Source organism: Saimiri boliviensis, chromosome 8 (genome assembly GCF_048565385.1).
Source record: "Saimiri boliviensis isolate mSaiBol1 chromosome 8, mSaiBol1.pri, whole genome shotgun sequence".
Taxonomy (NCBI): domain Eukaryota; kingdom Metazoa; phylum Chordata; class Mammalia; order Primates; family Cebidae; genus Saimiri; species Saimiri boliviensis.
This window is the reverse complement of record NC_133456.1, coordinates 71,979,746-72,007,665: the sequence shown is the minus strand read 5'-3', so window position 1 is coordinate 72,007,665 and position 27,920 is coordinate 71,979,746. Positions and strand designations below refer to the sequence as shown.

General features: G+C 43.5%; 2 protein-coding genes and 1 pseudogene across 13 annotated transcripts in view; 2 read left to right on the top strand and 1 right to left on the bottom strand.

Annotated features, from left to right (window-relative positions):
- The window catches only part of MCF2L2 (MCF.2 cell line derived transforming sequence-like 2), a 250,817-nt gene that overhangs the window by 153,993 nt on the left and 68,904 nt on the right, over positions 1–27,920 (top strand). For all 8 annotated transcript variants that reach the window (XM_074404603.1, XM_074404602.1, XM_074404600.1 and 5 more), the window contains one exon: positions 4,306–4,391. In XM_074404603.1, coding sequence (XP_074260704.1) covers positions 4,306–4,391 — 86 coding nt within the window. The remainder of the gene's footprint in view (positions 1–4,305; positions 4,392–27,920) is intronic.
- Positions 749–3,656, top strand: LOC101034937 (argininosuccinate synthase pseudogene; annotated as a pseudogene).
- On the bottom strand, positions 4,821–27,852 carry B3GNT5 (UDP-GlcNAc:betaGal beta-1,3-N-acetylglucosaminyltransferase 5). Of its 5 annotated transcripts, none has more exons than XM_074404608.1 (3): positions 27,368–27,713; positions 18,908–19,088; positions 4,821–12,090 (listed from the first exon to the last, which is right to left on the bottom strand). In XM_074404608.1, exon 3 carries the CDS (start codon positions 11,785–11,787, stop codon positions 10,651–10,653), a length of 1,137 nt encoding a protein of 378 aa, XP_074260709.1. In that variant the 5' UTR covers positions 11,788–12,090; positions 18,908–19,088; positions 27,368–27,713; the 3' UTR covers positions 4,821–10,650. The 5 variants fall into 5 exon arrangements, with proteins under 5 accessions (XP_074260709.1, XP_074260710.1, XP_074260711.1 ...); XM_074404609.1 differs by lacking the exon at positions 27,368–27,713 and adding an exon at positions 26,840–26,978; XM_010337614.3 differs by lacking the exon at positions 27,368–27,713 and adding an exon at positions 27,741–27,852 and having other exon boundaries at positions 8,224–12,090.

Sequence of the window (27,920 nt, the reverse complement as noted above, 5' to 3'; positions counted from 1 at the left end):
AATATAAATATATATTACATATTTATATATGTTTATCAATATAATAAATGTAAAATTTTTTAAACAAAATATAAATCTGTTATATTTTAATATAAAGTATATGTTCTATAAGATTACATATAATATAAAATATATAAAATATAAATATAAGATATATTAGTATTTATATTAGTTTTATATATTAAATATATTTATGTTAAATATTTGTATTCTAAATATATTTATTTCATTATATTAATTAAATAGATATTTAATTCAATTAATCATTTAATATATATATATATTTTTTTTGAGACAGAGTTTCGCTCTGTCAGCCAGACCGGAGTGCAGTGGCGTGGTACCAGCTCACCACAACCTCCACCTCCCAGGCTCAAGTGATTGTCCTGCCTTAGTCTCGCGAATAGCTGGGATTACAGGCACATGCCACTACTGCCCGGCTAATTTTTGTACTTTTAGTAGAGACAGGGTTTCATCATGTTGGCCAGCCTGGTCTTGAACTCCTGACCTCAAATAATCCACTGACCTCAGCCTCCCAAAGTGCTGGGATTGTAGGTGTGAGCCACTGCACCTGGCCAACTTCCATATATTGACTCATGAAAAATATTATCTGGTCCCTGGTCAGATATATATGTATCGATATACATACGGATATATATATGGATATGGATATATGTGTGTGTGTGTGTGTGTGTGTGTGTATATATATATATATATATATATATATATATATATATATAGTAGAGGGAACTAAAATTTAGATTCTTATTGGACTGACATTCTATTTTAAAAAGAAAACATACATCCATATATAGACCTGGAATATAAGATTGCCATATTGTTTTAGAGCTGAATTGGCAAGCTAGTATCCCAGATACTTCTTTAGTTAGCTTGCTTTCTGCATATGATACCAGAATTGGGAAGACACCTACAAACAAGATGAAAGACCCGCAGTGTTCTTTAGTCCACTCAGCATTTTAAATCGCGGGCCCCGTGCTCAGCACAGTGGATGCCGGAGCCTTGCCTGGACTGCTCTCTGGGAGCCAGGAAGCCGACTCTCTAGCTGTAGTGTCAGTCACTTGCTGAGCAGCGGGCCGTCCCTCTCACCTACTTTGCAAGGAGATTTCCCATCTGTGTTCCTCAGTCAGGGGAGAGCTCATCCTTCAACTTGTGGTTCGAATTTACACGGAACCTTTGCGTTTACTGATTATTGCCCTTAACAATACTTTTTGCGAGAGGGCCTTTTCTGAATCTATGCTACCTTTTTTGAGAATGTAAATTAACACATCTAAACAGAACCATAACCTGATTTATAACAATGATGTTTCCTCAGTGTGTGTTGTAAAATATTGACTGCAAAGGGTAAACAAACTGTGGTACCTTCAAACAATGTAAAATAGTCATTAAAAAGTCATTGACTACTGATAGAGGCAGCACCAAGGATGTATCACAAAAGCCTTTGCTACGTGAAAGAAGCCAGACTCAAAAGGCTGTATACGCTCTACTCCGTGATGCTATTTACACGACGTTCTGAGGAAGGCCAAGCATGTGGACAGAAATCAGAGCAGTGGCTGCCAGAAGCTGGAGGTGGAGAGGGAGTGACCGCAAAGGGAATTTGGGGATAGGGAAGATGTTCTGTATTTTCACTGTGGTGGTTTTGTAGCTATGTACATGTATGAAAATGTAACCAACTCTACATGTAAAAAGGTTAATTTTTTGGTATGTAACTTATACCTCAATAAAACTAAATAAACCTCAATAAAACTAAAAACACAACTTTAATAAAATGGATTGAAATGGAAGTGCCTGGCCCTGCTCTGTCGCCTGCCACCGCTGCCCGCTCCCGAGCGGTCCGCTGCACGGTGAAGACAGATTCCAGACGCGATGCCGGGAACGCTCGCCTCCAATCCCAGATGCCATGTCCAGCAAAGGCTCTGTGGTTCTGGCCTACAGTGGCGGCCTGGACACCTCCTGCATCCTCGTGTGGCTGAAGGATCAAGGCTATGACATCACTGCTCACCTGGCCAACAATGGCCAGAAGGAAGACTTCGAGGAAGCCAGGAAAAAGGCACTGAAGCTTGGGGCCAAAGAGGTGTTCAAGGGGGTTTGTGGAGTTGTTCATCTGGCCGGCCATCCAGTCCAGCGTGCTGTATGAGGACCGCTACCTCCTGGGCACCTCTCTCACCAGGCCCTCTGTCGCCTGCAAACAAGTGTAAATTACCCAGCAGGAGGGGGCCAAGTATGTGTCCCACAGTGCCACAGGAAAGGAGAACAATCAGGTCTGGTTTGAGCTCCCCTGCTACTCGCTGGCCCCCAAGTTAAAGGTCATTCTTCCTGAGGATGCCCGAGTTCTACAACTGGCTCAAAGCTCGCAATGGCCTGATGGAATACGCAAAGCAACACGGGATTCCCATCCCGGTCACTCCCAAGAACCCATGGAGCATGGACGGGAACCTCATGCACATCAGCTACGAGACTGGAGTGCTGGAGAACCCCAAGAACCGAAGCGCCTCCAGGTCTCTAAACGAAGACCCAGGACCTGGCCAGAGCCCCCAATACCTCTGATATTCTTGAGATCCAGTTCAAAAAAGGGGTCCTGTGAAGGGGACCAACGTCAAGGATGGCACCACCCACCAGGCCTCCTTGGAGCTCTTCAGGTACCTGAACAAAGTCACAGGCAAGCACGACGTGGGCCGTATTGACATCATGGAGAACTGCTTCATTGGAATGAAGTCCCAAGGTATTGACGAGACCCCAGCAGGCACCATCCTTTACCACGCTCATTAAGACATCGAGGCCTTCACCATGGATCGCGAAATGTGCAAAATCAAACAAGGCCTGGTCCTGAAATCTGCTGAGCTGGTGTGCACCAGTTTCTGGCACAGCCCCGAGTGTGAATTTGTCCACCACTGCATCGCCAAGTCCCGAATAGAAGGGAAAGTGCAGGTGTCCGTCTTCAAGGGCTGGGTGTCCATCCTAGGCTGGGAGTCCCCACTATCTCTCTACGATGAGGAGCTGATGAGTGTGAAGGTGCAGGGCGATTATGAGCCAATCGATGCCGCCAGGTTCATCAACATCACTACCCTCAGGCTGAAGGAATATCACCGTCTCCAGAGCAAGGTCACTGCCAAATAGACCCCTGTACAATGAGGAGCTGGGGCCTCCTCACTTTGCAGATCCCCCAAGTACAGGCGCTAATTGCTGTGATAATCCGTAATTTTGACGTGTTCTTCCCAGCGGGCAGGATAGTGGGGCTTCCAGGTTCCAGCTTTGTTCCCTGGTCCCCCTGAGGCCTGCAAATGCATCAAAGGCAAAAGTGGGAGGGCAGTTTCGGAGAGGAGCTATAAAATAACAAAAGATTTTTAAAAATGGAAGTTCTTTTTCAGAACTAAGGACAATTCACCATCTAACCTCTGTTCACTCACTAATTTATATTTTGATTCTGGATAAATTATGCTGACTCTCAGGAATTTGTTTGCTGTAAATAGGAAAATAAAGAATTGCTTCATAGAAATTGAATCTCTAAATCTGAGATATCTAAATCTTGCCTGTAATCCCAGCACTTTGGGAGGCTGAGGTGGGCAGATCACCTGAGGTCAGGAGTTTGAGACCAGCCTGGCCAACATGGTGAAAGCCCATCTCTACTAAAAATATAAAAATTAGCCAGGTATGGTGGTGCATGCTTGTAATCCCAGCTTCTTGGGAGGCTGAGGCATGAAAATCACTTGAACCTGGGAGGGGGAGGTCGCAGTTTTTTGTTTTTTGTTTTTGTTTTTTTTTTTTTTTTTGAGATGGCCTTCCAAGGCTAAAGTGCAGTGGTGAGATCTTGGCTCACTACAACCTTGGCCTCCCGGGTTCAAGCAATTCTCCTGCCTCAGCCTCCTGAGTAGTGGGACCTACTATTACAGGCACCTGCCACCATACCTGGCTAATTTTTTTGTATTTTTGGTAGAAACGGGGTTTCACTATGGTGGCCAGGCTGGCCTTGAACTCCTGACCTCAGGTGATCCGCCTGCCTTGGCCTCCCAAAGTGTTGGAATTAACTGGCGTGAGCCACTGCACCCGGCCGATACCTGCTTTTCAGAATGAGTTTTTAGTGTGCCTAACGGATGCCAAAAAAATGGATGCAAACCTTAATGGATCCACAGAGTGTTTGGGGCAAACTCAAGAAAGAGCAGCATGAGAAACTGGATCTTTGCTCATTGAGAGAATCAAAACCAAAATCAAACACAGAAATTAGGAGAGAGAAAAATATAGATTAGGAGGTCCCCACAGTATCAAATCTTACCAAAATTTCTTTCACTTCAGAATGAAGAAGTCTTTGAAAGCCATCATGAGAGAGGGAAACCTCAGCTGGAGCAGCCGGCCAGGCTCGGAGACCTTTCCCCCTGCAGGTAAGACTGCAGACTTATGAGTGCGGGGCATGGGGGGGCACGGGTGGCCAGGATCCCCTTTCATCTCAGCATCTGTCTTTCCCAGGTAAGAATCATAATATTGATCATACATACGAACTTTCATTTATGTACCCGAGAACGAAACTTGTGAATCTCACGAAAGCAACGAGCGAAAGAGTGTAAAGTGACACCTTAGAAACCAAACTTCTAAGAATACACTGTTTTGTTTTTGTTTTTGTTTTTGTTTTTGTTTTTTTGAGACAGAGTTTCGCTCTTGTTACCCAGGCTGGAGTGCAATGGCGCGATCTCGGCTCACCGCAACCTCCACCTCCCGGGTTCAGGCAATTCTCCTGCCTCAGCCTCCTGAGTAGCTGGGACTACAGGCGTGCGCCACCATGCCCAGCTGATTTTTTGTATTTTTAGTAGAGACGGGGATTTCACCATGTTGACCAGGACGGTCTCGATCTCTTGACCTCATGATCCACCCGCCTCGGCCTCCCAAAGTGCTGGGATTACAGGCTTGAGCCACCACGCCTGGCCCACTAGAATACACTGTTTTTAAAACTGGACTATCAAGAGACTATTGCATGTCAGCTTATGTTGCTGTTGACTGGATTATTGGTTTAAACACATTTAAAGTCTCTTGGTTCCCCAAAGACACAATTGATACAAATGCTGTTTTTGCTCTGTAGAAAGGTGTTTGCATCCATACAAACGCTGTGCAGTTCGGAAAGCCTAAATTAGGGAGGTAAAAGCCAAAAATACAAGGGGAAATTTATTTTTTAAAAATATTTATACTCAGAATCCCCATGATGACACCCGTGCTAGTGCTAGTCACATTATTTATAGCCACGCTGTTGACTTGTAAGCTGCTTTTATCCGTGGGGTCTATCACAATGCTTCTCTCGGCAGGCCTCTGAAAGATGTCTGTAAATGAATGAACAGACATCCTTACAAACTTGCTCCTTGATTAAAGATAATATTAATTACACTACTTTGTATTTTTTCACTTAAGTTGTATTCAAAGAAACATCTGTGGGCCTCTTACTGACTGAAGTGTGTCCCTGAGTTATAATGAATGGCCCAATTCAGTGTATCAGAATGTGAATGTTGAATGGTGTAATTGCTGAAAAATACTATTTGGCCATGGTATGTCCTGTAGTTTTCCTTAAGTGACAGTTTATCTTTTGAGACTTCTACTAAAACTTATACCTACTTTTATAAGAGTCTTAGTTAAAAGCATTAAGTTAGTTAAAGAATTATTGTATTAACTTATAGCAGGCCAGGTTCGGTGGCTCATGCCTGTAATCCCAACGCTTTCCAACTCTTTGGGAGGCTGAGGTAGGAGGATTACTCGAGTCCAGGAGTTCAAGACCAGCCTGGGCAACAGAGTGACACCCCCATCTCCACAAAAAATTTAAACCATTAGCTGGGTGTGGTGGTGTACACCTGTAGTCTCAGCTAACAGGAGACTGAGAAGATTGCTTGAGCCCAGGAGGCTGAGGCTGCAGTAAGTTAAGCTGTGGTCACATAGCTGCACTGCAGTCTGGGTGACAGAGCGAGACCCTGTCTCAAAGAAAAAAACAAAAAACTTGTGGTAGACTGCTAGATCATACTTCTTATGAGAAACACAAAGGAAAAAAAGAGCACTTAACTAATAAAACAAAAATATGTTCTTGCAAAAGGACTTTGAGAAAAGGCAAACTTAGCCACTGAGTTAATCAAGAGGTCGAATCTGTAAGACTGCAGCTTTTCTTCCACCACCAGCTTTTGAATAAACACCTTAAGATCACTAGTCTTTGCTGCACTGTTTAACCTGTATGTATTTCCTTACTCTTTGATTTTGTAGAGTTGAGTTTTGCTGTGTAACTAATGCAAACTTGCTTGGCATATAGAAGGCATTCAGATTTTGGGGGATTAATTATTCAGAACCCTAAGTGGACACTACACAAGGCATGGTTGCCTTCAAAACTTATAGCTAAGTAAAAAAAAAAAAGCATGGAATGATTAGTAGGTAGTACAATAATGTATGTGTCTAAGCATCAATCTGGGGAGGAGGAAAGGAAGAGATGCTTACGGAAAGAGAGAAAGTAGGATTGGATTTCCAAAATTTTAACAGGTACAGAAAAGAAGGTGTTCTTGGCAAGGAAAACCAACTTAAGCAAGGTATGGTCATGAATGACAATTATAATAGATAACAGTGGCAGTGGTAAAAACCAAGCTATAGGGATGAAAGTGGAAAAGATTATTACAAAGGGCCTTGAAAACCAGGTAGAAGAGTTTAGATTTGATGCTGGAGGCACCAAGGAGTCTTTGAAGTCTGGAGTAAAGGAATACTGTAATGAAAGCTATGATTAAGGATTTTGTCACTGCAGAATGCAGAAGTGATTGAAAGGAAAACTGACTTAAAGAGACATCGAATATTCCTCTCATCGTTATAGCAGAATGAATAACCTTGTATATCAAGAGTTCTCTGGTTTTATTATTGCAGCTATAGTATCCAATTAAAGTCCCCAAATGTAGGTCGTTAATTCTTCCAAGTCATCACATTTTAGCACCAACTACCAACAACTACAACTACACTCCTACCATGCCTTGCAAGTAAATGTTCTGCCATGACCAAATAATTCAGATGCTTACAAGTTTTAAATATGGATTGAGTTATACAATATACTATGTGAAGAACTGAGCAGGAATCAGGTAAAAAACAGATGAGAGCACACTGCATGCAAATATATCGAAGCACAAACACTCCAAAGGAAGTATAAGGGCATTCCTGATATTAGGAGATTATGGCTAAAATTGACTGTATTTCGGACAGCTAACAATATCAAAGAAAAGGAAAATGTAACCTTTTCAAATGGTATCTTCAGGTGCTATAGCTACAGGTGATTTCATCCCTTTCTGAATAGAGTATAGCCATGTATTGCTTAATGAGGATATGTTCTGAGAAATGCATCTTTTTTTTTTTTTTTTTTTTTTTTTTTTTTTTTTTTTAAGGCAGAGTCTTGCTCTTTCGCCTAGGCTGGAGCACAGTGGTGCAATCTCGGCTCACTGCAAGCTCCGTCTCCCAGGTGCAGTGATTCTCATGCCTCAGCCTCCCACGTTGCTGGGATTACCGGTGTTTGCCATCACACCCGGCTAATTTTTATATTTTTCGTAGAGTTGGGGTTTCAGCATGTTGACCAGGCTGGTCTCAAACTCCTGACCTCAGGTGGTCTGCCCACCTTGGACCCCAAAGTGCTGGGATTACAGGCATGAGCCATTGCACCTGGCCAAGAAATGCATCTTTAGGTAAGCACATTGACGTGCAAACATCGCAGGGTATACATGCGAGCACCTAGATGAACAGCCTACTAGACGCCTAGCTAGATCGTAGAGCCTATTGCTCCTGGGCTGCAAACCCGTACAGCATGTTACTGTACTGAATGCTGCAGGCAACTGTAAGACATGGAAAGTATTTGTGTATCTAAACACATCTAAATATACAAAAGGTACAGCAAAAATATGGTATAAAAGATTAAAAATGGTACACCTATATAGGGGGGCTCCGTTACTATTTCATGGGACTGTCATCATGTATGTATGTGGTCCACTGTTAACCAAAATGTCATTTTGTGGCATAGGACCATCTGAGGAAAGAACATCTCCCCATCTAGACATTTTCTAGCATGAGTCATTTAAGAACAGTAGTATCTTAGATGGCTCTATAATGCAGAGAACATGAAAATCCTACAGGAATCAGGCTAAGATCATGTAGTACATTAAAACAGAATGAATGATTATATAAACAATGTTCATGAAAAAGTTTAAATACATATCTCCTGATAATTTTTCAGTTGTTTATTGGAAATCACAGATTTTTTAAAAACCCACTAATTAGTTTGCCATATGAGAGCAAAATTCAAATAATACAAATATTTAACATTGTGGTACAAAATTAACAATATGGAAAAAAGATGCAAACCAACCAAAAGGTAAAAAAGATTTAACAATAACACTGTGTATAACCATCTTCTATTCAAGTGACCATCCAAGCTGATCGTTGATTTTCCCTTTGTTGAGATAGTCCTGCACTGGAGCACCAAAAAGTTTTTTCCTTTTTTAAAAGGTTGGAACCCTTTTATTTACAAATACTCTTTCCAGTACTTTAAGTGTGATGAAGGAATCATCTAGCAACTTGCTTCTTAGACAAAGAAAGGAAGTGCCTTCATATTTCCTTGAAATTTAAACCTGCTCCATTCTAGTCTAAGCAAAATTAAAAAGGATGCGGTTCAGAAGAGCTCTTTCAGCAAATAAATAATTGTTTCACAAAAGCATTCCTGTAAACAAGATCATTTTGATGGCCAGAGACACGGATGTTTTCAACCAATGGCAACTCTGAACACTTCCAAGTATAGATACACAGGCTGTATATGGCCAAAAGGCAAAACATTATTAGAGAATCAACGAATACAAATTAATTATAAGCCTGTTGCTTGGTCAAATATGCTTTTGTTCTCTACGGTTTTTTTTTTTTTTAAATTGGTCAGAAAACTTAAACTGTAAAGATCTAAAACCCTGTATCTACTCTGAAAGTAACTACAACCTAGAATGTTTGACACTGTAGTTTGGACATTAGTTAAAAATGCTAAATTAAGCAATGTAAACAAGCCTCAAATTTCAAAATAGAAAAAAAATTAAAGTTTCTGTAAACATTAAAATGCTACCTGCTAAAAATTGTAAATATCATCATCCAGTTGTGTATACTGAGACTTTTTTAGTTTTGTTTTGCATGTTTCAGACATCACCTTATTATATGAGACATCTTATTTTCCCTAACAGGTCCCTCCTGCAGGCAAAGGTCTTAGAGTCAGTTCAGCCACTTTTGCTGATGTCATTATTTTGGCCTTCATACAATCTCCCAAGCAGTAGACACCAACTTGTTCTTTCTGTAGTGAGGGGAGGTAGTGTGTATTATAGCCACATTTTTATCCTGCTTTATAAAATAAACATAACTTACTTTATTAGATCTCAGACACAACTCTTTGATTACAAGGAACATGCAGCTTTAAAAATGTTTTAAACCTCAAACTGGCAACTTTTCTTTTCAGAGTAAAAAATCACGTTTTTACTGTTTTCAAGTTTGAAATATTTAGAAAATAAAGATCACCTCTGACAGTTATTTGATGAAAATAAATTGTTTTAGATATTGTAACTTTGATGTTTAATGCTCTCAATTTAAAACTCTAAACTCGGAACAAAGTGCTGTGTTTATAAGACCTTCTGGGGAGGGGTGGGTTAATTTTAGTAATCAGTACAATGGTTTAGACACTCAGATTTCATCTTATAAAATTATGGAGAAATTAGGCTTTTAACGTTCTGTCTTTCCATTTGAAGTCTGTCCATTATTATATTCCTCTATGGAAACTACATTCAAATAACAACCTTAGACACAGGCCAATACTGAATACTTAAAAAACAGCTGAAAAATTCATTAAAATGAGGCCCCTGTGAGCAACCAGCTGCCCATTTTATGAGTCATTTTCTAATATTTTTAAAAATCCATTAAAAACATATATAAAGTATTAGCTAGGGCAGTGTTAATAACTTTTTTTAAAATTTGCATTAAACTTTGAAAAAAGATACAAATATATTTTAAAGACTCTAACACCATCTAGGTAAAATAGCTATATGGATGTGATAATAAGGGATTTGTCTGTGTATAATAAAATTGTACACATTTTCCTATATCTCCTTTTAAGAACAAGAGGCTTTCTTTTACCAGATTTATGTACTTTCTCTCCTATGCTAACCTTTCCCTGTCCCTATCACCTCCACCAAGTGCTCTTTAACAAAAATAAACTGGTTTACCTGGTCTAATGATATATTCATTTACTTGAAATGCTGTACTATACATTCGTTTGGTATTTTCCAAACGCAATGACTCTAACACCAAGACTTCTTACGAACATCTCTACACCTCAAGTATATTTGTGACATTAAATGAGAACGTGAGCTTCCCTTTCGTTTCGTTTTCATTAAGAATATAAACCTTTTCTAAATACAAATTCTTTGAAACGAATTTAGGCAATAAAGTAGGTAAGTTATATTAAACAGCTTCTAGAATCAAAGAAACATTCTGATGGCCTAGGCTATCAAAATATTTCTTTGTCTTTCATGTTCATTTTAGTTAGGGTACAGACAAACATTTAAAGGATCTTTTCAACCAGGTTTGACTTCAGTGACAGTGAAAACATACAACATTCAAGTACTGTTATTAGACAAATGCGGCCCTGCAAGGATATGTGTCCATATAGCTAATTTTACAAAGGAGAACTATCTTAATTAACCTGCAGTATATTTGACCCAAAAAACCTTTTGAAATGGTTTTGACTTTTGGGTCTGTAGCATTCTTCCAAAGGTCCTGGAGATCTTGTAAATGTCCGTGAGATGTCATCATTTTATCATAGATGCAGGGATGATAAGGAGTTTTACCCTCTCCGGAAAAAAATACATGGTACTGTGGTACTATTCCCATTTTATTGGCACACAGGCCCATGAACACATCATCTATGTAAAGACTAGAATTAAGTGTCTGTGACGCCTCATAGACTTTAGCAGCTACATCACCAGAGATGACATAGGCAGCTCCAGCTGTATAGTCAGGGTAAGCTGGCCACTGGTACATTTCATAGGACACGTAATATTTGCTGCTTTTATCCCTAATGGGAGGAGCACCACGATGAACACGACCAATCCAAAAGTCCTGAACACCAATCTGTTCTAAACTTTGAAGGTATTCAATCAGATTTGGCATGTGAATAAATATGTCATCATCAGCAGTCATAAGAAATTTGGCATGTGGACAATACGTGTTTGCCCAACTGAACTGCAGAAGTAATTTCAGAGTAAGATTGTAGAAAGAATCAACAAAGTCTTGCTGAATTAGATCATTGTACTTTTGATCTTCCAAAACCAGTTTTCTTTGCGGTTCTTTTCCCTCCAGTGGATTAGGAGTTCCTAAGGCAAACAGAGTTTTGATGTTGGCTTTCAGCTGAGACCGAGCATAATTCTCATTGCCCCACGTCTTTCTAATTGCAGAACGTCGATCATAGTTTTCAGGAGCAGTTTTTACAAACAGTAAAAGGAGGACATCTTGAGCTTGACACTTTTCCTTGTGGTTAATCAAGTATTGGTAGCGAGGCCCAGCTGATATGTGCTTAAGAGACAGGGTATCATTCACAAAGTCATAGCTATTTATGAGGTATCTGTAAGAATATGACTTCATATGGCTCACAATGTGATTATCGATCGGTTCCCAAAAAAACATGAGGCTCAGTATAAAACAAGGAGCAAATAACCGAATAATAAACTGCCATCTTTTGACTCTTCTGCCACTAATCAACATTCTCATATCCACGCCAGTGTTTTTATTTAGGATCAGTTTTAAACAGGCACTTGCTTCTTCGCCACCATAGAGCTTCGTATTGCGTGGAGTAGATGTCCATCTTAATACATGTTGGCCATTAAAAATGGAAAACAGTCTTCTTATTTTACAAAATAGTTTATTTTAATCCCATTTTTCTGAGATTGCAAAGGAATGGAACACCCTGTAGAACGAGGACACTGGCACGTCGAAATTCTTCCACATGGGCATCCTTCAGGAAGCGCGGTGAGCGGCCTCAGGTGGCAATTCCACGTGAGCATTCCATGCCACCTAGCAAAGTCAAGAAGAGAATCACAATCACGTGGGTTATTGAGGGGCTGGAAAGAAACGTATTCCTAATTTCTTAAAACCAAATGTAACCTGCTTGATCTAGACAAAAGGTGATGAGGCAGTTAGTATTTAGCAGAAGCAAACAGCTGTTTATTTTTTTAAAAGAAGGACAGGAAAAGGGAAAAAATTGCTTTATACCATCTTCTCATTCAGAATACAGAGACCTTTTTCTACTCCTACTCTTAAAAAAAAAAAAAAAAAAAAAAAAAAAAAAAAAACCTCCCAAATGGCTATAATCTTGTATACTTAAGTTCAAATTTCACTCCAAATGGACATATTCATGAATATATTGACTTGAATACAGTCAGGATGAAAGTAGATACAAAGGTCAAGGCAAAATCTTAAATAAAAAGAAAATTCACAGCAGTAAAAATCCATCAAGCCTTGCCCCAGACAAGGCAAGAATAAGAGTGAGATTTTTTTTTAATTAAAGTTCATAATCAAGGAGTCACAACTTGCTCCTTGAAAGCAAACTCTCCATAATCAAAATTACTTTCTGAGCTCCAGATTCATACAGCCACCTTCTTTCTCTACTTTTTTATTTGGAAATGCAACAGGCGTCTCAGTGAAACATGTTCTAAACTGGGAAGCAACAGAATGCAGCCAACAAGCACTCTTTGTAAAAGTCAGGCCATTTGAACGTCAGTGCTGCCTCAGCCACTTTTCCTTGTACCGTATGATGCCTCTAAGGCAGACATCTGACAAACTGGGATATGACAGCTGCACTCTAAGTCTTTATGCAGATTAAATGGGAATATACATGATAAATAGAGGGAAGTAGACATAATTACCTAGTGCACTAGGGTACTCAAGTGCCATTTCTTCTGACCCATTCTGTTACCTTCTCCCCTAAAACCTGCTGTTCCTAGTTCCCTGTATTTGTGTCTAACTGCACCTCTTTCATCTATACCTGGAATCTGGAAACTCCCCTTTTCCTCCACTTCCATATCTCAGTGTTTAATCCTGTGAATCACTTCTTCTAAGTCTCCCACCTCTTCATGTTACCATCACTTTCACCCAGACTAGATGATCCCCCAGTCTTCCACTGGACAGTCGGAGAGCGACCTTTGTAAAACTTGGATTTAACCACGAGACTAACTGAGCTCTCTGAGCTCCTTTCAGTGCCTCTCCTTTAGTTAGTGACAAGATGAAGTCTAGCCTGCACACAGGACCCTTTAGGGTCTGCCCCTCCAGCTGTCTGGTCAATCATTTGACAATACCAAATGATGATGAAAGCAGTCACAGCTGCCATTTCACATGCTGGTCTTCACACCAGCAGTCCTGTGGCCTGGCTACTCTGCCTCCCTTCCTAATACGACGTCTACAGGCATCCTTCTCTGGGAAGCCTGAACTGGGATCAACCCATTTCCTGAAAGATGCTTCTCATCTGCATTGTCCCAGCACCTTCTTAGACCACGTACAGAGACTTTTTAGGCACGATGTTGTAGACATCCTACACTCAGCATCCAGGACAGGGTATGACCCCTGGTAGGCATTTACCAAATGTTGGTGCAAAGAACCATGCTGGGGGTGGAGCCACCGTTCAATCAAAGTGATGGTTACTGGGGAAGGACTGAGGGCCAGGACACGCAGCCAAGTGCCACCTCGGATGAGGTCCATGCCATGGCTGCCTACACCAGGTCCTCTCTTTTCTTCTACCCCTGGGACGAAGCATCCTCCTTCCTCAAGGATTCTGTCCCTAGTGCTTGCCACAAGCACAACATTCTTGGCTGGAAAAGTAGGCTGTCTTCCTTAGGGGTGGTACATTAGTTTCCTGGGCTTTGGACAGGACTGACAGGGAGAGAGCCATGTAGGCTTAGCCACAGCAAGCCCAGGGCCAAGGCCCTGCTTTGTGCCAGAGATCTAGTCTCAAGTCCCCCCACCATTGACCCCTGATAGAAAACCAACTGCACACACTGAGCGCCCTGCAGAATGGGCCCAGCCTCAGCTGTGATACCTCCTTCCCAACTTCAGAGCTTTGGGATCCAGCTGTATTTCCCACCCCCATCAGCACTCCACATCAGGGTGGAGGCAAAGGTCAGGCATGTAAAATGTCCAAGGAAGACTAGCGATTAGAGCCAAGCCCAATTCAGACTTCGTCCAGAGATAATCAGTATAGGGTACACTTTACCCCCGACGGCATTGATTTAAAAACCGCATGCACCACTCAGGAAGCCACACTAGCACTGCTTTTGCTTTCATCTTTAAATGCAGAGTGTACTGAAAGTAGTAAGATCAAAAATCATTTTGTGAAACTTCTGGGGTTTACATGTGTGACTGAGATTCAGGGGTGTGATGGGACATGTGTTACTGTGCTTTGCCATCAAAAAGGCTGAAGGGTAGGCACGGTGGCTCACGCCTATAATCCCAGCACTTTGGGGGGCCAAGGCAGGTAAATCACTTGAGGTCAAGAGTTCAAGACAGGGCTGGCAATATGGTGAAACCCCATTTCTATTAAAAATATAAAATTTAGCCGGGTGTGGTGGCACACACCTGTAATTCCAGCTACTTGGCAGACTGAGGCAGGAGAATCACTTGAACCAGGAAGGTAGAGTCTGCAATGAGCTGAGATCATGCCACCGCACTCCAGCCTGGGTGACAGAATGAGATTCTGTCTCAAAAAAAAAAAAAAGCTGAAACACTGTTCTAAGAAACAGATCAATATCAGTAATTTCCCCCTTGGATAGGCTGCTCATTTCTGGACGGGATGCTCTAGAAGGTGAGAAAGATGGCAGAAAATATCAGTTTCTGCTGGTGGCATCTGCCTAAACTTTGCAAAATCACTTTCATTCAGGGGGGAACTCCCTCTCAGTCTTTCCCTAGTGATCATCCAGATAAGGACCATCCTCTGAAGTCCCAAGGCAACATCCAGATAAGGACCATCCTCTGAAGCCCCAAGGCAAGGGCCCTCCGGCCTCCTCCACAATAGACCCTGAAGCAACTGAAGGCTTAAAGCAAGGTAACAGAATTCTTGATGGCAGATTGTAAGCCAGCATACATTTTAATAATTCTAGGTATATTCTCAATTGAAATGCCTCTGCAGTTTCTACTGTAATTGACCCTGGGATGGAAATCACAAGAAGAAAGTAACCTTTGGAATCTCAGGGATTAAAGGCAAAACCAGCTGCCTCGTCCTGAGCAGCTGCGCCCAGCAAGCTCCAAAGCCAGCGTGCTCTGCAGGTCCTACCGTTGTCTGCAAGTTGAGCTTCGTGCTGGACTCTCCGCCTCCAAGTCCAGCTGCTCCTGAGCCCAGCATGCACCTGACTCACTCAAGGTGCTGGTGTCTCTCCAGTGAATCAGGCCTAGTATTCACTGCGTTGGTGCGTGGCTGCCGCTGTTTACATGGCTAATATAAGCTGGCAGCTGGTTCAAAACATGCATTTTATCCCCACCCTCAGTATGTATGTAGTTACCTTATTTTCCTGTATTTTTTCAACTGTTCCAAATTGACATCACAAGTCAAAATGCTTTCTGAAAAATGACAGAAGATCTGTCACAAAGCCAACATCCTATGTGGGATACTTAGTTCAGCACGGCATGTGAAGTTCTAAAGTGAGAATTCTCCCCATCAGCAGTTTGAATTTTTTAGCCATTCTTTACATAAATCATAACCAGATCTCACTGATAATACTAGACTGATAAGGGGAAGATTTATTTAGGAAAGGTAAAACTCCTCATTCGTATCACACAGCTTCACTTGTGTAACAAAAGAACATCCAAATTCCTCCAAATTGAACATAGTCACTGGGAGGCCTTTCCCAGCCTAAATCAAAAGCACTGCCCTCCCCCGGCCTGCCCTTCGCCCACCCCCATCTAAATTCATCAATTACAAGTTAACAGTGTGGCTCCGGCATTGTGGATGGAGACCATGGACAGTCAATTGGCGCTCACTCTTCTGGTTCCCTACAGCGTCTTAAAGCTTCTCTAAAGCACAGCTTCCAGCTTTCCTATCCAGAGTGCAGAACAGGGCCCTGGGAAGAAGCCCACAAGCCTGCCGATCTGGTGGAAGAAAATGCTGGGCCTGGCAGGAAACAATGCCGAATGCGAAGCTCAGCAACCGTCCACAACAGAGTGCTGTGGGTGCAGCTCCTTTGTGTGCCTGCCGCACGGGTCAGTGGCCAATCAACAGGCTGGAAACTCAGGGGTTCCCCCTGTTTGGGGCCAGATTTATTGTGTAACCTCGGGCAACTCCCGCCTCACTCTGATTCACTGCTTTAATCTGCAAATCAGGGATGAATATCCATGTAATGGTACTGAGGAGCAGTAAAAAGCACAGATGACTTCAGAGCCTGCTGCAAATAGGAAATAGAGCATGGGAGAGAAGAGGACAAAGAATTGCTTAGAAGAAAATATGCAAATATCTCAAATGCAACTTGGGTTTGCTTCTGTTCGGACTGAGAAGAAGGAACAGGTATTCTTAGTATTATCTTTTCTAATAGAGGTAGTCAGAAGAATAAGTAATAGAAGTAGGAACATCAGAAAAGAGGTGATAGACCCCAAATACTTTTCAGTCTGGGAGCCGTGCCCCTCAGTTACTCCTAAGAATATTCTTTCAAAAGAGAGCTCTTTAAACTTTTTGGGAAAATAACTAGTTAGCACACCCAGAGGCTACTAGTTTCCCTGTAATAATCCCTGATTTTTTTAAACCTTATCCCTGTGTCAACTCCTTTCTTGGTTGAGTCTACTTTTGTGACCCTGAGATAACACGGAAAACCTGTTATCCATTTTGAAGTTTTAATTAAGATGGGGAGGTCTGCACTTTTCAGTTCAAGTTAAACACTCCAGTCTCCAGTGTTTCAATTAATCCTACAAGTATACGAGTATTTACTCTGCGGGTTCTTCCACCAGACACAGTGGGAGATCATAAAGAAGATTTTACAGTCTCCAGTCTCAAAGCATTTACACTCTATTTGTGACAAGACTCCTAGTTCCCACATGAAAGCATAGTTCCCACAGACAACAATGGGCAAACCGTGTAAGGTGCAGTCTGTCAGCACTAATTTGCGTCATACCAACCCCAGGCACAAGAGGAAAGTCTCTGGGAGTGGAGAGATCAGTGGGGGTTGGATGAGTCAGGATTTTAGGAGGGCCTGGGGATGACTAGGATTTAGGTGGCTGTGGGAGTAGTAACAATCTTTGTTTCAGACAAGAAAGGAAAGAATTGCATAGAGCAGATATTCGAGAAACAGGCATAGATTTGAAAGCAGAGAGGTGGGAACCTGCTTATGAACCTTGAAAATCAGGTAGAGGAGTCTTAAGGGTAGAGAAAGCAGCAAGAAGTCATAGGAATGTTTGGTTTCGTTTGTAATGGTAACTTCCTTGTTCAATATTTATTAAGTTTGAGCAAGAGGGATTCCACTGGCAATGGTGTGCACAGTGAAAGGCAGAATGCCTGGGTATCAGGATGCTGGTTTCTCAGGGCTCATACTGAGGCTGGATGAGGTGAGGAAGGCCTAGTCGAGGGTGGTGAAAGTAGGGAGGGAAGGAAGGTGTAAAAATGACCTTTTTCAAGAAGAACAAAGATCTAGCTTCCCCAAACTATGGCCCGCGGGCCGCACGCGGCCCCCTGAGGCCATTTATCCGGCATTTCAGGAAGGGGCACCTCTTTCATTGGTGGTCAGTGAAAGGAGCACAGTATGTGGCGGCCCTCCAATGATCTGAGGGACAGCGAACTAGCCCCCTGTGTAAAAAGTCTGGGGACGCCTGATCTAGTGGGACCTGATGGATGACCTGAGATGAGAAGTAGCTGAGGAAGAGGAGGAGTGAGCAGTAATTTCAGGCATTACTGACAAGGGAGGGAAAACTGGTCTCCTGAGTTAGGAATGAAGGGGATTGCCATTTGATTTTAGACTTGTGTTGAGCTCAAGGTAATAAAGAGTAATAGAGAGACAAAAAGGTACAAATGTCCAGGGGGTAATTTCAGGTGAGTTAGACAGGACTGGAGAAATCCAGGTGGGTACTCTGAGCATGAAGATGACTCATTTCATGAATGTGGATGAGCTCTCTACCGGGAGAGAGAGCAGTGGGCCTGGAGGAAAAATAAACTCCGGAGAAGGAGAAAAAGGAGGAGTCAATGAAAAAAGGGCTTGTTCATCAGAAAATTAAGGCGGGGTTAACAAGCGGGTAGAGTGAAAAAGCAGGACGAACAAGGCTCTGGTCTTGGAGTGCAAAGTAGGGAAGAGAGACATTGACCATATAGGTAGGTTGGGTGCCACAGGAAGGTCTAAAGATGGACCCTGCCCCACCTGGGGGTGGGTTTCAGGTTGAGGATGGCAATTTCCAGGAAGAGAAGCAACAGTGAACTGTATTTCTGCATTTTATTTAGTAGACATACAACACACTGATGTCTAAGGGAAACTTATGATGTGTGACCATTCTGATCATGTTATCTACCGACACTCAAGACAGCTTATCAGCCAGAAGTTGTTTACGTTGCATCACTGAGAACTGCACTTCTTCTGAGACCTCAAATTCCAGGACACTCACTCTACAATACACTCACTCACGCCACTGCAACTTCTAAATATTCATCAAGAACCTTCTGCCCACCCCTGCCAGGCTTGCCCCATCGAGAACCTTCTGCCACCCCACCCCGCCCAGCAGTCTCCTGACCTTTCTTCCTCACACACCTCCCCTATGTCAGATGCAGAATCCCCAGACATCTTTGTCCTCCCACCCCAGTAACTCTAGACCCCAGTGCCTGCCCATCTGCTTACTCCGGTGACACCTCCAGGGCTGCTGGGGAAATGGAACTTACCAGGCAGGCAGCGTCACCACTAATGGTGCTCTCTAGCTTTGGGCAGTTTTCAGTGCTGCATGACTGTTCTCGTATTTGTCCCGGACTTTCTCCCTTTCCCAGTCTCTTCAGCGGCCATGCTAACTCTCCCGCTCCCAGGGTCCGTCCCCTCACTCTTAAGACTTCACCTCCTGTCTGCTTCCTAGAGAAAGGAGAAGACATCAGACACACCAGCCATTCCTCCTCCCGGGCTCCCAGTACACCAACAGTCACCATTCCCCCTGTACAACATACTGATCAGGACCCAGACCAGGGGGAGACAAGGGAGCCATTTACTTTAGGAGCAAAATTTAAGGGGGTACCAAAAACTCAGCATAATATTTTGATTTAATAAAACAATTTTAAAAATTAAAGCAAAAAATCTACAATAAACAAAATGTCAAAACTGTAAACCAAGACAGGATCCAGCCCTGCACAGCCCTGCCTCACCTGACTTCCCTAATCCCTGTCCCGCTGACTGGGGCCTACTGTGGGCTGAATACTGCTGACGTCTATGGACATGTCTGCATTCTTAGTATATGTACGTATACCCAGTTAAAGTACCATCAAACAATAACCCTTACTGTATACAATGAAGTATCATAAAACAATGATACTTTATGTACAAAATGTGTATGTGTGTGTGTACATATACATAGAGAGACATGAAACCTCCTAAAATGGCTGTATGAACCATGAATGGATTATGTTCCACACAGCCGAAACCCCCAATCTAGAATGGAATCCAACCTCTACCATGAAACCATCCTCTTACTTCAACTGCTGCCAAAATGAGAACCCAGAAATTCTATGTAAGGAGGCAGTATAATTTCATGGAAAGACTAACCAATTAGAAGAAAACCAAGAAATTTAATCATTCCATTCTAGCTCTGGTTTTTTCCTTGCTGGGGAGATAAAATATTGTAGTGAAACCTATGTAGAAAATAAGACTGAATTCATGATTTTCTTCATTTTAACAATCAGTTTAATATCTGGAATATCTCTGTGAGTCATGAAAATATAATGATCCCTTTAAATGTGACGTGCTTATAAAGCAGGACTATATAAGACTCCTCCAGTGAGTCACAGTTTAAAAAAAAATTCCTTTATATCCTCATTCTTTTCTATCTTTTACATTTAAACTTTTATTACTTAATAAAGCCTCATGTGAGAGGGTTTTCAGCTTCTGCCCAGACATATCTAAAGGAAATAAAAAGTTTCCCGTACCATCTTGACGCTGCATTTTGTGCTACATTCCAAGTTTTCTTCCTGGCTTCTTCTCATCATCTGTGTCTATTAAGTATAGCTAGGACCAATCTTCAGATCAGGAAAAATAAGCCTGAGCTTTACTGGAAAAGCTATAATTTCATCTTCATAGATTTTTTTCCTTAATAAATTAGTTACAATAAATAATTGGTGTTAAGAAATGTAACTCGTTACTATTTAGTACTAATTGCCTATTCTGTTTGCTTAAGAAGGAAGGGGACAATGTGAGATTTGAATTTATAACTCACATTTAGATGAAACATTAGATATCTTTGTAACTATTATATTTCCAATATAAGACCTGTAAAAAAGAAAAAGAAATCTACCTAATGGCTGTCTTCAAGTATTTCTGTGGCCTGGGACTTTAGCTATATGAAACTTTATTGCAAGCCATGGGCAAAAGTTAGAAGCCATTTGGAGTTCTTATCCTTCTGCAGAGAATACATTTATAGAGTTAGTTCTTGATTCAGTGTTAGTCCAAAGACTTTACATTCCACTTTAGCAATCATGGCTTTGGGACAGAGGTGAAAAGTGAGTAATAAAACCTACAATGTAAATCCAGGTTCAAGATCTCCACCTACATAAACTAAGTTTTATCTTTCTTTACAATATAAGGTAAACATGGGTGTACATTTTTGTTTTCTGGTTATGGGGGAAATAAAGACAGGGAAATATCAAATTAACAAATGGGTAAAGACAGACCCAAAGTCTTTACCAAGGGAACTGGTGGCATGGGATTATATTCTTTTATTTTAGAGAAGTTATATTAAACCAGTAATAATTCCCAGTAACCAGTGTGATTATGCAAAATTTGAAACAATAAAAAAGCTGTCATATAAAGGAGGTCTCAGAGAGGTCAAACACTTGCTTTTCTAAGCTTGACCCTCTATGTTCATTCTTGCAACAGTTGTTTGGGTTGACAGGGGTGCTTGCTCTTTTAAATACAATTATTGTCTGTTTTTTTCTTGCCTACTTGAAACGAACTTCTTTTACCCAATCTAGCAACAGTTGCTACCATGGGTATGTTAGCTGTACACCAGGCCCTGTTGCAAATGCTTTACAAATATGGTAGCTCTTTAAGCCTTACAGCCACCTTTTGGGAGAAAGGATCTGATCATTTTGCAGAAGATACTGAGGCTCCAAGATACCGAGTTAACCATGTAATGTCTACAAGTTCCAGACCCCACAGCAGCTTAAAGCAGCTGGCCGGCCCCAGCCCCACCCCTGTGCTCTTCACCTGCTCCTTCTCCCTGGCGTGGGCACAGGATTTTCTGCACTTCTCATCAGGAGGGGAGGGCAGGGGAGCAGGTGGTCAGGGTCCAGAGAAGCAACCCAAGATGGAGGAGAATTTGCTTCACGGCCAGAAGTTTGGAGTCTTTTATGTTTTGCTGCATTTTGTTAGCATTGGTTCTCATTTTCTTTACTAACATCCTCTTTTTTAAACCTTCCATTTCAGTCTTCCCTCCTTCTTCTTGGTCTCAGTAGTACTAGACAATGGGCAGAAGTGACTTCATCAGTCTGTGTCCTTTGGGTATAATCTTTCAACCACAAAAAAGATTCAGGGACTCTAAGGACGAAGATGCAAAGTTGCAGAAGGGGGAAAAAGAGGTGAGGAGGAAGGAAGGAGAGGAGGCAAAAAGTACAGGACTCAAGGAGGATGTTTTAAGCAAGTATTGGGTAAAATGCGAGATGAGGAGTCAGACACCCGCGCCTGGAAAAACTGTCATTCTCTAATGAAAAAGCTGTATCAAAATTGTTTTCACGTGTAAAGGCAAGGAAAATCTGAAGGCATATTCAAAGTCAGCTCATAAAATGACACATAAGAAGTAAACCTGATCAACAGCTGTAAACCAGTTATCCATCATAAGGTAGATGAATCAAAAATACAAGTTCACCTATCAATAAGAGTAAGAATTATTGCCTAAAATGCATGCCTATCCCCTCAATGTGATACAAAACATGCTGCAAATAGCCACCACGCCCAACCCCACCCCTGCCACCCCACTAGGACTCCCCAGACACAATGACTGCTTTATTTGAGTCACTAGAAGAAAAACGTTGACTCCAGCTAGAATTTTTCAAACATTCTTGAGATTTTTTAGGATGGTTTTGCCCCAGAAAAACTAAGATACATTTGAAATGTTGCATTACGTTTGGTAGCCTTCCTCCACGAATCTGAATTGGAAACCCACATCCGGTTGGCCCTGGTACGTTCATGGGTTCTGCATTCTCAGATTCAACCAAATGTGGATCAAAAATATTCAGGGGAAAAAAAAGTATGGTTGTGTCTATACTGAACATGCACAGACATTTTTTTTCTTGTCATTACTGTGTAACAATTGTGTACATAGCATTTACATTGCAGTAAGTATTGTAAGTAATTTAGAGATGATTTCAAATACATGGGCCAGGCATGGTGGCTCATACTTGTAATCTCACTACTTGTGAGGCTAAGGCAGGAGGATCACTTGAGCTCAAGAGTTCAAGGCTACATGCTTCTAGACTCCAGCCTGGGCAACAGAGTGAGACTCCATCTCTAAAAACATAAAAATAAAAAATAAAATGTATATGGAAATATTGCATAGGTCACAATACAAATGCTACACCATTTTATATAAGGGACTTGAGCATGTGTGGATATGGGGGGTGTCCTGGGACTAATTCCCAAAGGATACCTAGGGACAACAAACCAAGGACCCCAAATCAGGTGCTCTGTGAATGAGAGCTCTCCTCTGAGGTGAGGGAAGCGGGGAGAAGATGGAAATGGGGGAAGACTTTGTGGGAGAGGTGGCAAATGAGCAGGAGCTAGAACAGAATTCAGATGTGGGTTTGGGGAAGAAAGGAGGAAGACACGGGTCAGAAAGAGAAGTCTATGGTCATACCACCAGGAATGCGCCCGATCTTGGCCAATCTCAGAAGCTAAGCAGGGTTGGGCCTGGTTAGTATTTGGATGGGAGAAAGAAAAAGAGAAGAGAGGAGTGGGGCAGGGAGCATTTCAGCTGGCTTTAAAGTGGCCGGACACAGCAGCTTATGCCTATAATCCCAGCACTCTGGGAGGCCAAGGAGGGTGGATCACAAGGTCAGGAGATCGAAACCATCCTGGCCAACATGGTGAAACCCTGTCTCTACTAAAAATACAAAAATTAGCTGGGTGTGGTGGCGTGCACCTGTAATCCCAGCTACTCAGGAGACTGAGGCACAAAAATCGCTTGAACCTGGGAGGCAGAGGTTGCAGTCAGCCGAGATCATCACACCACTGTACTTTAGCCGGGTGACAGAGATTCTGTTTCCAAAAAAAAGGATGAAGTAGAGGGATCAGGGAATAAGACATTCCAAAAAAGACTATGCAGGAATTTTTTTAAGCACATAAGAGAAGAAAGTTGTGGCCTGAGTGTGTAAATGTCAAATCACTTAGTTTGGCTAGAAGTTAGGGTAAAGCAAAGAGGGAAGAAAAGAGATCGGAAGGGTTGGCTGTGGTTAAATCATAGTAAGAAAAACCATGATTCAGAAACAGGGTGATGATCCAACCCAGTGTCTGCCTGTTACCCAGCGGCACTTCCTGTGTCCCACTCTGGACACCGTATTTAGAAGCAGCCCTTGATAGAGGGTTTATAACACAGAGGTACCAAAAGTAGATGGTGTAAAACAAGAGGTACATGTCACATGTTTCTGTCTTGGTTGATCAACATTTAGTGTAAGTTAACTACCCTTTATTAAGTGCCTGCCCTGTTCTAGGCATTACAGTGGGCAGCCCTGAAAGTAAGCTAATACCAACATTTAACTAATTCAACAAATGTTAACTTGTCAGATACTGTGTAGTAGGCCATGGGCAGAGTGCTAAAAAGATATCAAGAGATGTTTCAGGTGTACAACGTCTACCAAAGAGTCAGTGAATATTCCAGTGCAAGCTGGAATCTGGACCTGAATGGAGGTGAAAGAGAGTCACAAAGCTGAGTGTTTAAATGCAAACAAAAGGATATGTGCACTGTGCCTCCATCTACTGGTCACATGAGCTTGACTTGTCTCTAAACTATGTACCAGACAGTGTTTTCTGAGGATCACTTGAGAGAACTTATGGACAATGTCAGTCCAGATGAGATGTTCCATATCTGTAAATTTCCTTTCTCCAGAACTTGTTCATGTAGCTTTACCAGGATGGGTTAGTGAGCGGATGGCTGATTTTTTTTTCAGGTTTTCTCTTTTCAGAATGCTGAGCTATACTCATAATATGCTTCTTCTCAAAAAACATTAATTAGGTAGGAGTTTTTAAAAATACTGATCTGATTGCTAAGGGCCATTTAACACTTCGCAAATACTGTTGAAGCAGAAGTATCGTCCCTAATTGACTGAATATGGTCTTCCCATGTTCCCCATTATTCCATTAATGGAATAATGGTCTTCCATTATTCTTGGCAGGAAAGAACATGGTTCCCACAAGCACTTAAAATATATTTCAATTAGGATGACACAAATATAAGATCATACGGTCCTTTAAAGTAAGAGAAGGAAACCTGAGGTTAGTCCATCTTTTAACTTATTTTGCTTAGAGCACTATGAAAAAGTTATAGAAAGTTACAGGAAAGGAGCAAAAGAAATCTAGTCCTTAATATTAGGTGGATCTTAGGCTGTGGACCACTAGTGTGAACTTGAACTTTTGGGCTTTGTTGTCTACACACTGGGTAGAACATTCTCTTCTGTAGAGGGCTTCTAGTGTGAAAGCCTTCTATGGAAGAGAAATCTTAATACGTTACATATCAAAGCCAGCATCTGAATTTGTAGGATTAAGTTTTTAAAAATTGCTTTTTTATTCAAATCTCATCTCACCTGATCAAGTTGCTTATCCTTTAAATATAAAGATTCTTACATCCCCTGTATATAAACTAATACATAATAGTTAGATATTGCATACTGTAAGGAAAGTATTTAATTCTAGGTTTACACTGTTCTGGCTACATCTCTGCTCACAAAGATTTGATGTCAAAGGGCAGAGCTCTTGTAATGATTTACCGTGCCTCAGTTTCTGGAACACAGATATAATGAATTCCTCTCTTTACAAGGTTATTATAACAATGAATTAAAATAATGGCGATGAAAATATTTCAGAAAAGATATAATGTACATAAAATGCAAAGCTGAGATCTATTTACTTCAGCATACATAAAATTCCCCCCAAACAGGGTACATTTGTTATTCTGAGAAGAGACGGTCTGAGTTTCTTCCTGACACCTCCTGTGTTCTGAAATGCAGATTCTAGTGCAATTGGGCCTCAGAAGGAACTTGACCCTTTACAATGTGAAAGTCACCAAGTGCAACGGTTCTAGCCAAAGTGACCCATTTTAAAAGATGACCCATTTCAAAACCCATGAGTTATTACTCAAGCTGTTCTATTTTTGAGAATTAGAAAGTTTTTCCTTTTTTTTTTTTACAGTCTCACCATTTGAATGTCTTTTACAAAAAGAGATAAGTGATCTCCACTTTAATGAAATATAATGTTTCGTTTTTTATTTGATAGAGCCCGCACTTTATTTTGAAAATTCTTCTGCACCTTCTGAGTTTTTCTCTGGGCAGAGCAATAAGCATCTCTACCTCCTACTCATCTTCATCTCCCACTTTCTGGGGAACAGCTGCTCTGGGCTCTGGCTTGGACTTTTCCTGTAATAACACCGGTTCTACCTTAGGTGCCACAGGGAGCCTTGCAGGGCCGGGAAGGGTCAGCCTGAGTCAGCCGCCTCCTCAGGCTCAGAGCGTGTCGGGGAGAAGGAAGCTGAGAAGGGGTAAGAGAGAGGACAAGCAGGTTAAACACAAAACGGAAACATTTCGGGTTTTGCGTTTAACTTGCTTTAAAAGCAAAGAGTTGGCCCCAAAAAGCAGCTTTCACCTTCTCACTTGTGACCAGATAGAAAATCTACCGTACATTTTTTTCGAGAAAGTTAAAAGGTCAGCTGCTGATCACTAATCACCCTTTCAGAAAGTTGAGGGTGGGATCCTTTCGGTGCCACCGCTTAACACAACTACCTTCGATCATCCTTTTCTGGGTCAACTTCAGCTTTTCACATTCCTCTCCCTTCCCCCGCAGGGACCAGGCAAGGTTTCCCAAAATACAGGCACAGAGGAACAAATCCAATTCTGATGGATGTCCTTCATCAGACAATTACCATAAATGTGAGCTACGGGCCACCGCCAGCCACGGTGCGGTCACCACGGTGTCCCTGTGACGGGACCGTAACCTCAGAAAACCAACACTGGCCGAGAACGCAGTGTGCAGAGTCGAGTTGAAAACGGTTACTTTTCCCTGTATGTCATCCAAGCAAACTAGGACTCAAAGTGAAATTCGCGGCTCCGCCCCACCCCCCCGCCCGATTCCCGGTCCCCAGTTCCCCCGCCACAAACCCCCCGAACGCGCCCCAGGCTGGCGGTTTCCTCTTTCCAGCCCCACGCGGGCTTTCGACTCCAATTCCCTCCAGCCGGGGGCGGGTGGCCGCCAGCCTGGGGCCCTCGGCCGGAAACCGAACCGGTGGGCGCGGCGTGGGCCTCGCGGCTCCCGCGCCCGGGCTGGTCCCGCCGCCGAGGAGCCGGAGCTCCCCAGGGAGGGGCCCCCGCCAGCCCCGGGAAGCGCCCCCAGCCGGGGCCGTCCGGGCCCGAGCCTACCTGCCGCACCTGGGCGGGGACCCGGCCCGGGTCACAGCCGGCGCTCTTGCGGCCGGGCGGGAGGAAACAAAGGCGCTCGGAGAGGGCACGAGCCTCCTTCCCTCCGCGCCTTCGGGGGGCGGCGGGCCCGGGCCGCGGTGGGAGGGCCTCCCGGCTCCCCGGCGCTGGGCCGCGCGCCCCCGGCCTGCAGTCCTGGCGCCACCCGCCGGGCGAGGGCTGCGGCGCCCCACCTCCTAGCCACCTTTCCCTGCGAGCCCTGGCGCGGCCCGGAGCGGCACACTCGGAGCCTCCCGCGCCGGAGACCGCGAGCCGAGGAGGCGCGGAGGGGCGGAGGGGGTGGCGCGCCGCCCCGGACCGCGCGGGGGACCCAGGGAGGCCGGCTGGGGGCCGCGGCACGGAGGAGGTATATCCCGCCCAGCCGCCACAACGTTCCCATCTAGGGGTCCGGAAGGGCAGCCGCATTCCCACCCTCGGAGGGGCCTCGGCGCGCGGCGAGACGCGGCACCGCGGTGTCACCGCGTAACTGACCCCGGACGGCCTCCGCACGGAACCTCCGGCCCAGGGAACCTCCGGCCCGGGGCGCCGCGCCAGGGGGCGGACTGTGTGGCCCCTGCGCCCGGGGCTCGACGCTTCCCTCAGGAGGGACCCCGGCTCTGCGCGCCGCGGTAGGAAGGACGGGCTTCTTTCTCTGCGAGCCAGGGCTCCCGGGCGGGTCGGGCGGAAAGGGCTCTGCTCACGGCACTTGTGCCGGGAGCTTCAGGCGGCCCGAGGAACAAAGGAAGGGAACTCGCTCCGGCAGGCGAGGGCTGCCCCGCGCGCTCCGTGTTTAAAACACGAGCGGACGGGAGGCCCCGCCCCCGGCCGGCTTCCCACGGCCAGGGCGGTTTAGCGCGAAACTCACCGAGTCCGAGCCCCGCTCTGTAAACGTCCCGGTCGGAGGCCGGCTCTTCTCCCCGCACCGGAGCGAAAGTCACCGGTCCGGTGAGCAAGACTTGCGGCTTTAAATCTCGGGCGAGGGCTGGACGGGCCCCGCAGGACTGGGCTCGCCGCCGCGGCGGGATGCGGGCGGGAAGGGGCGGAC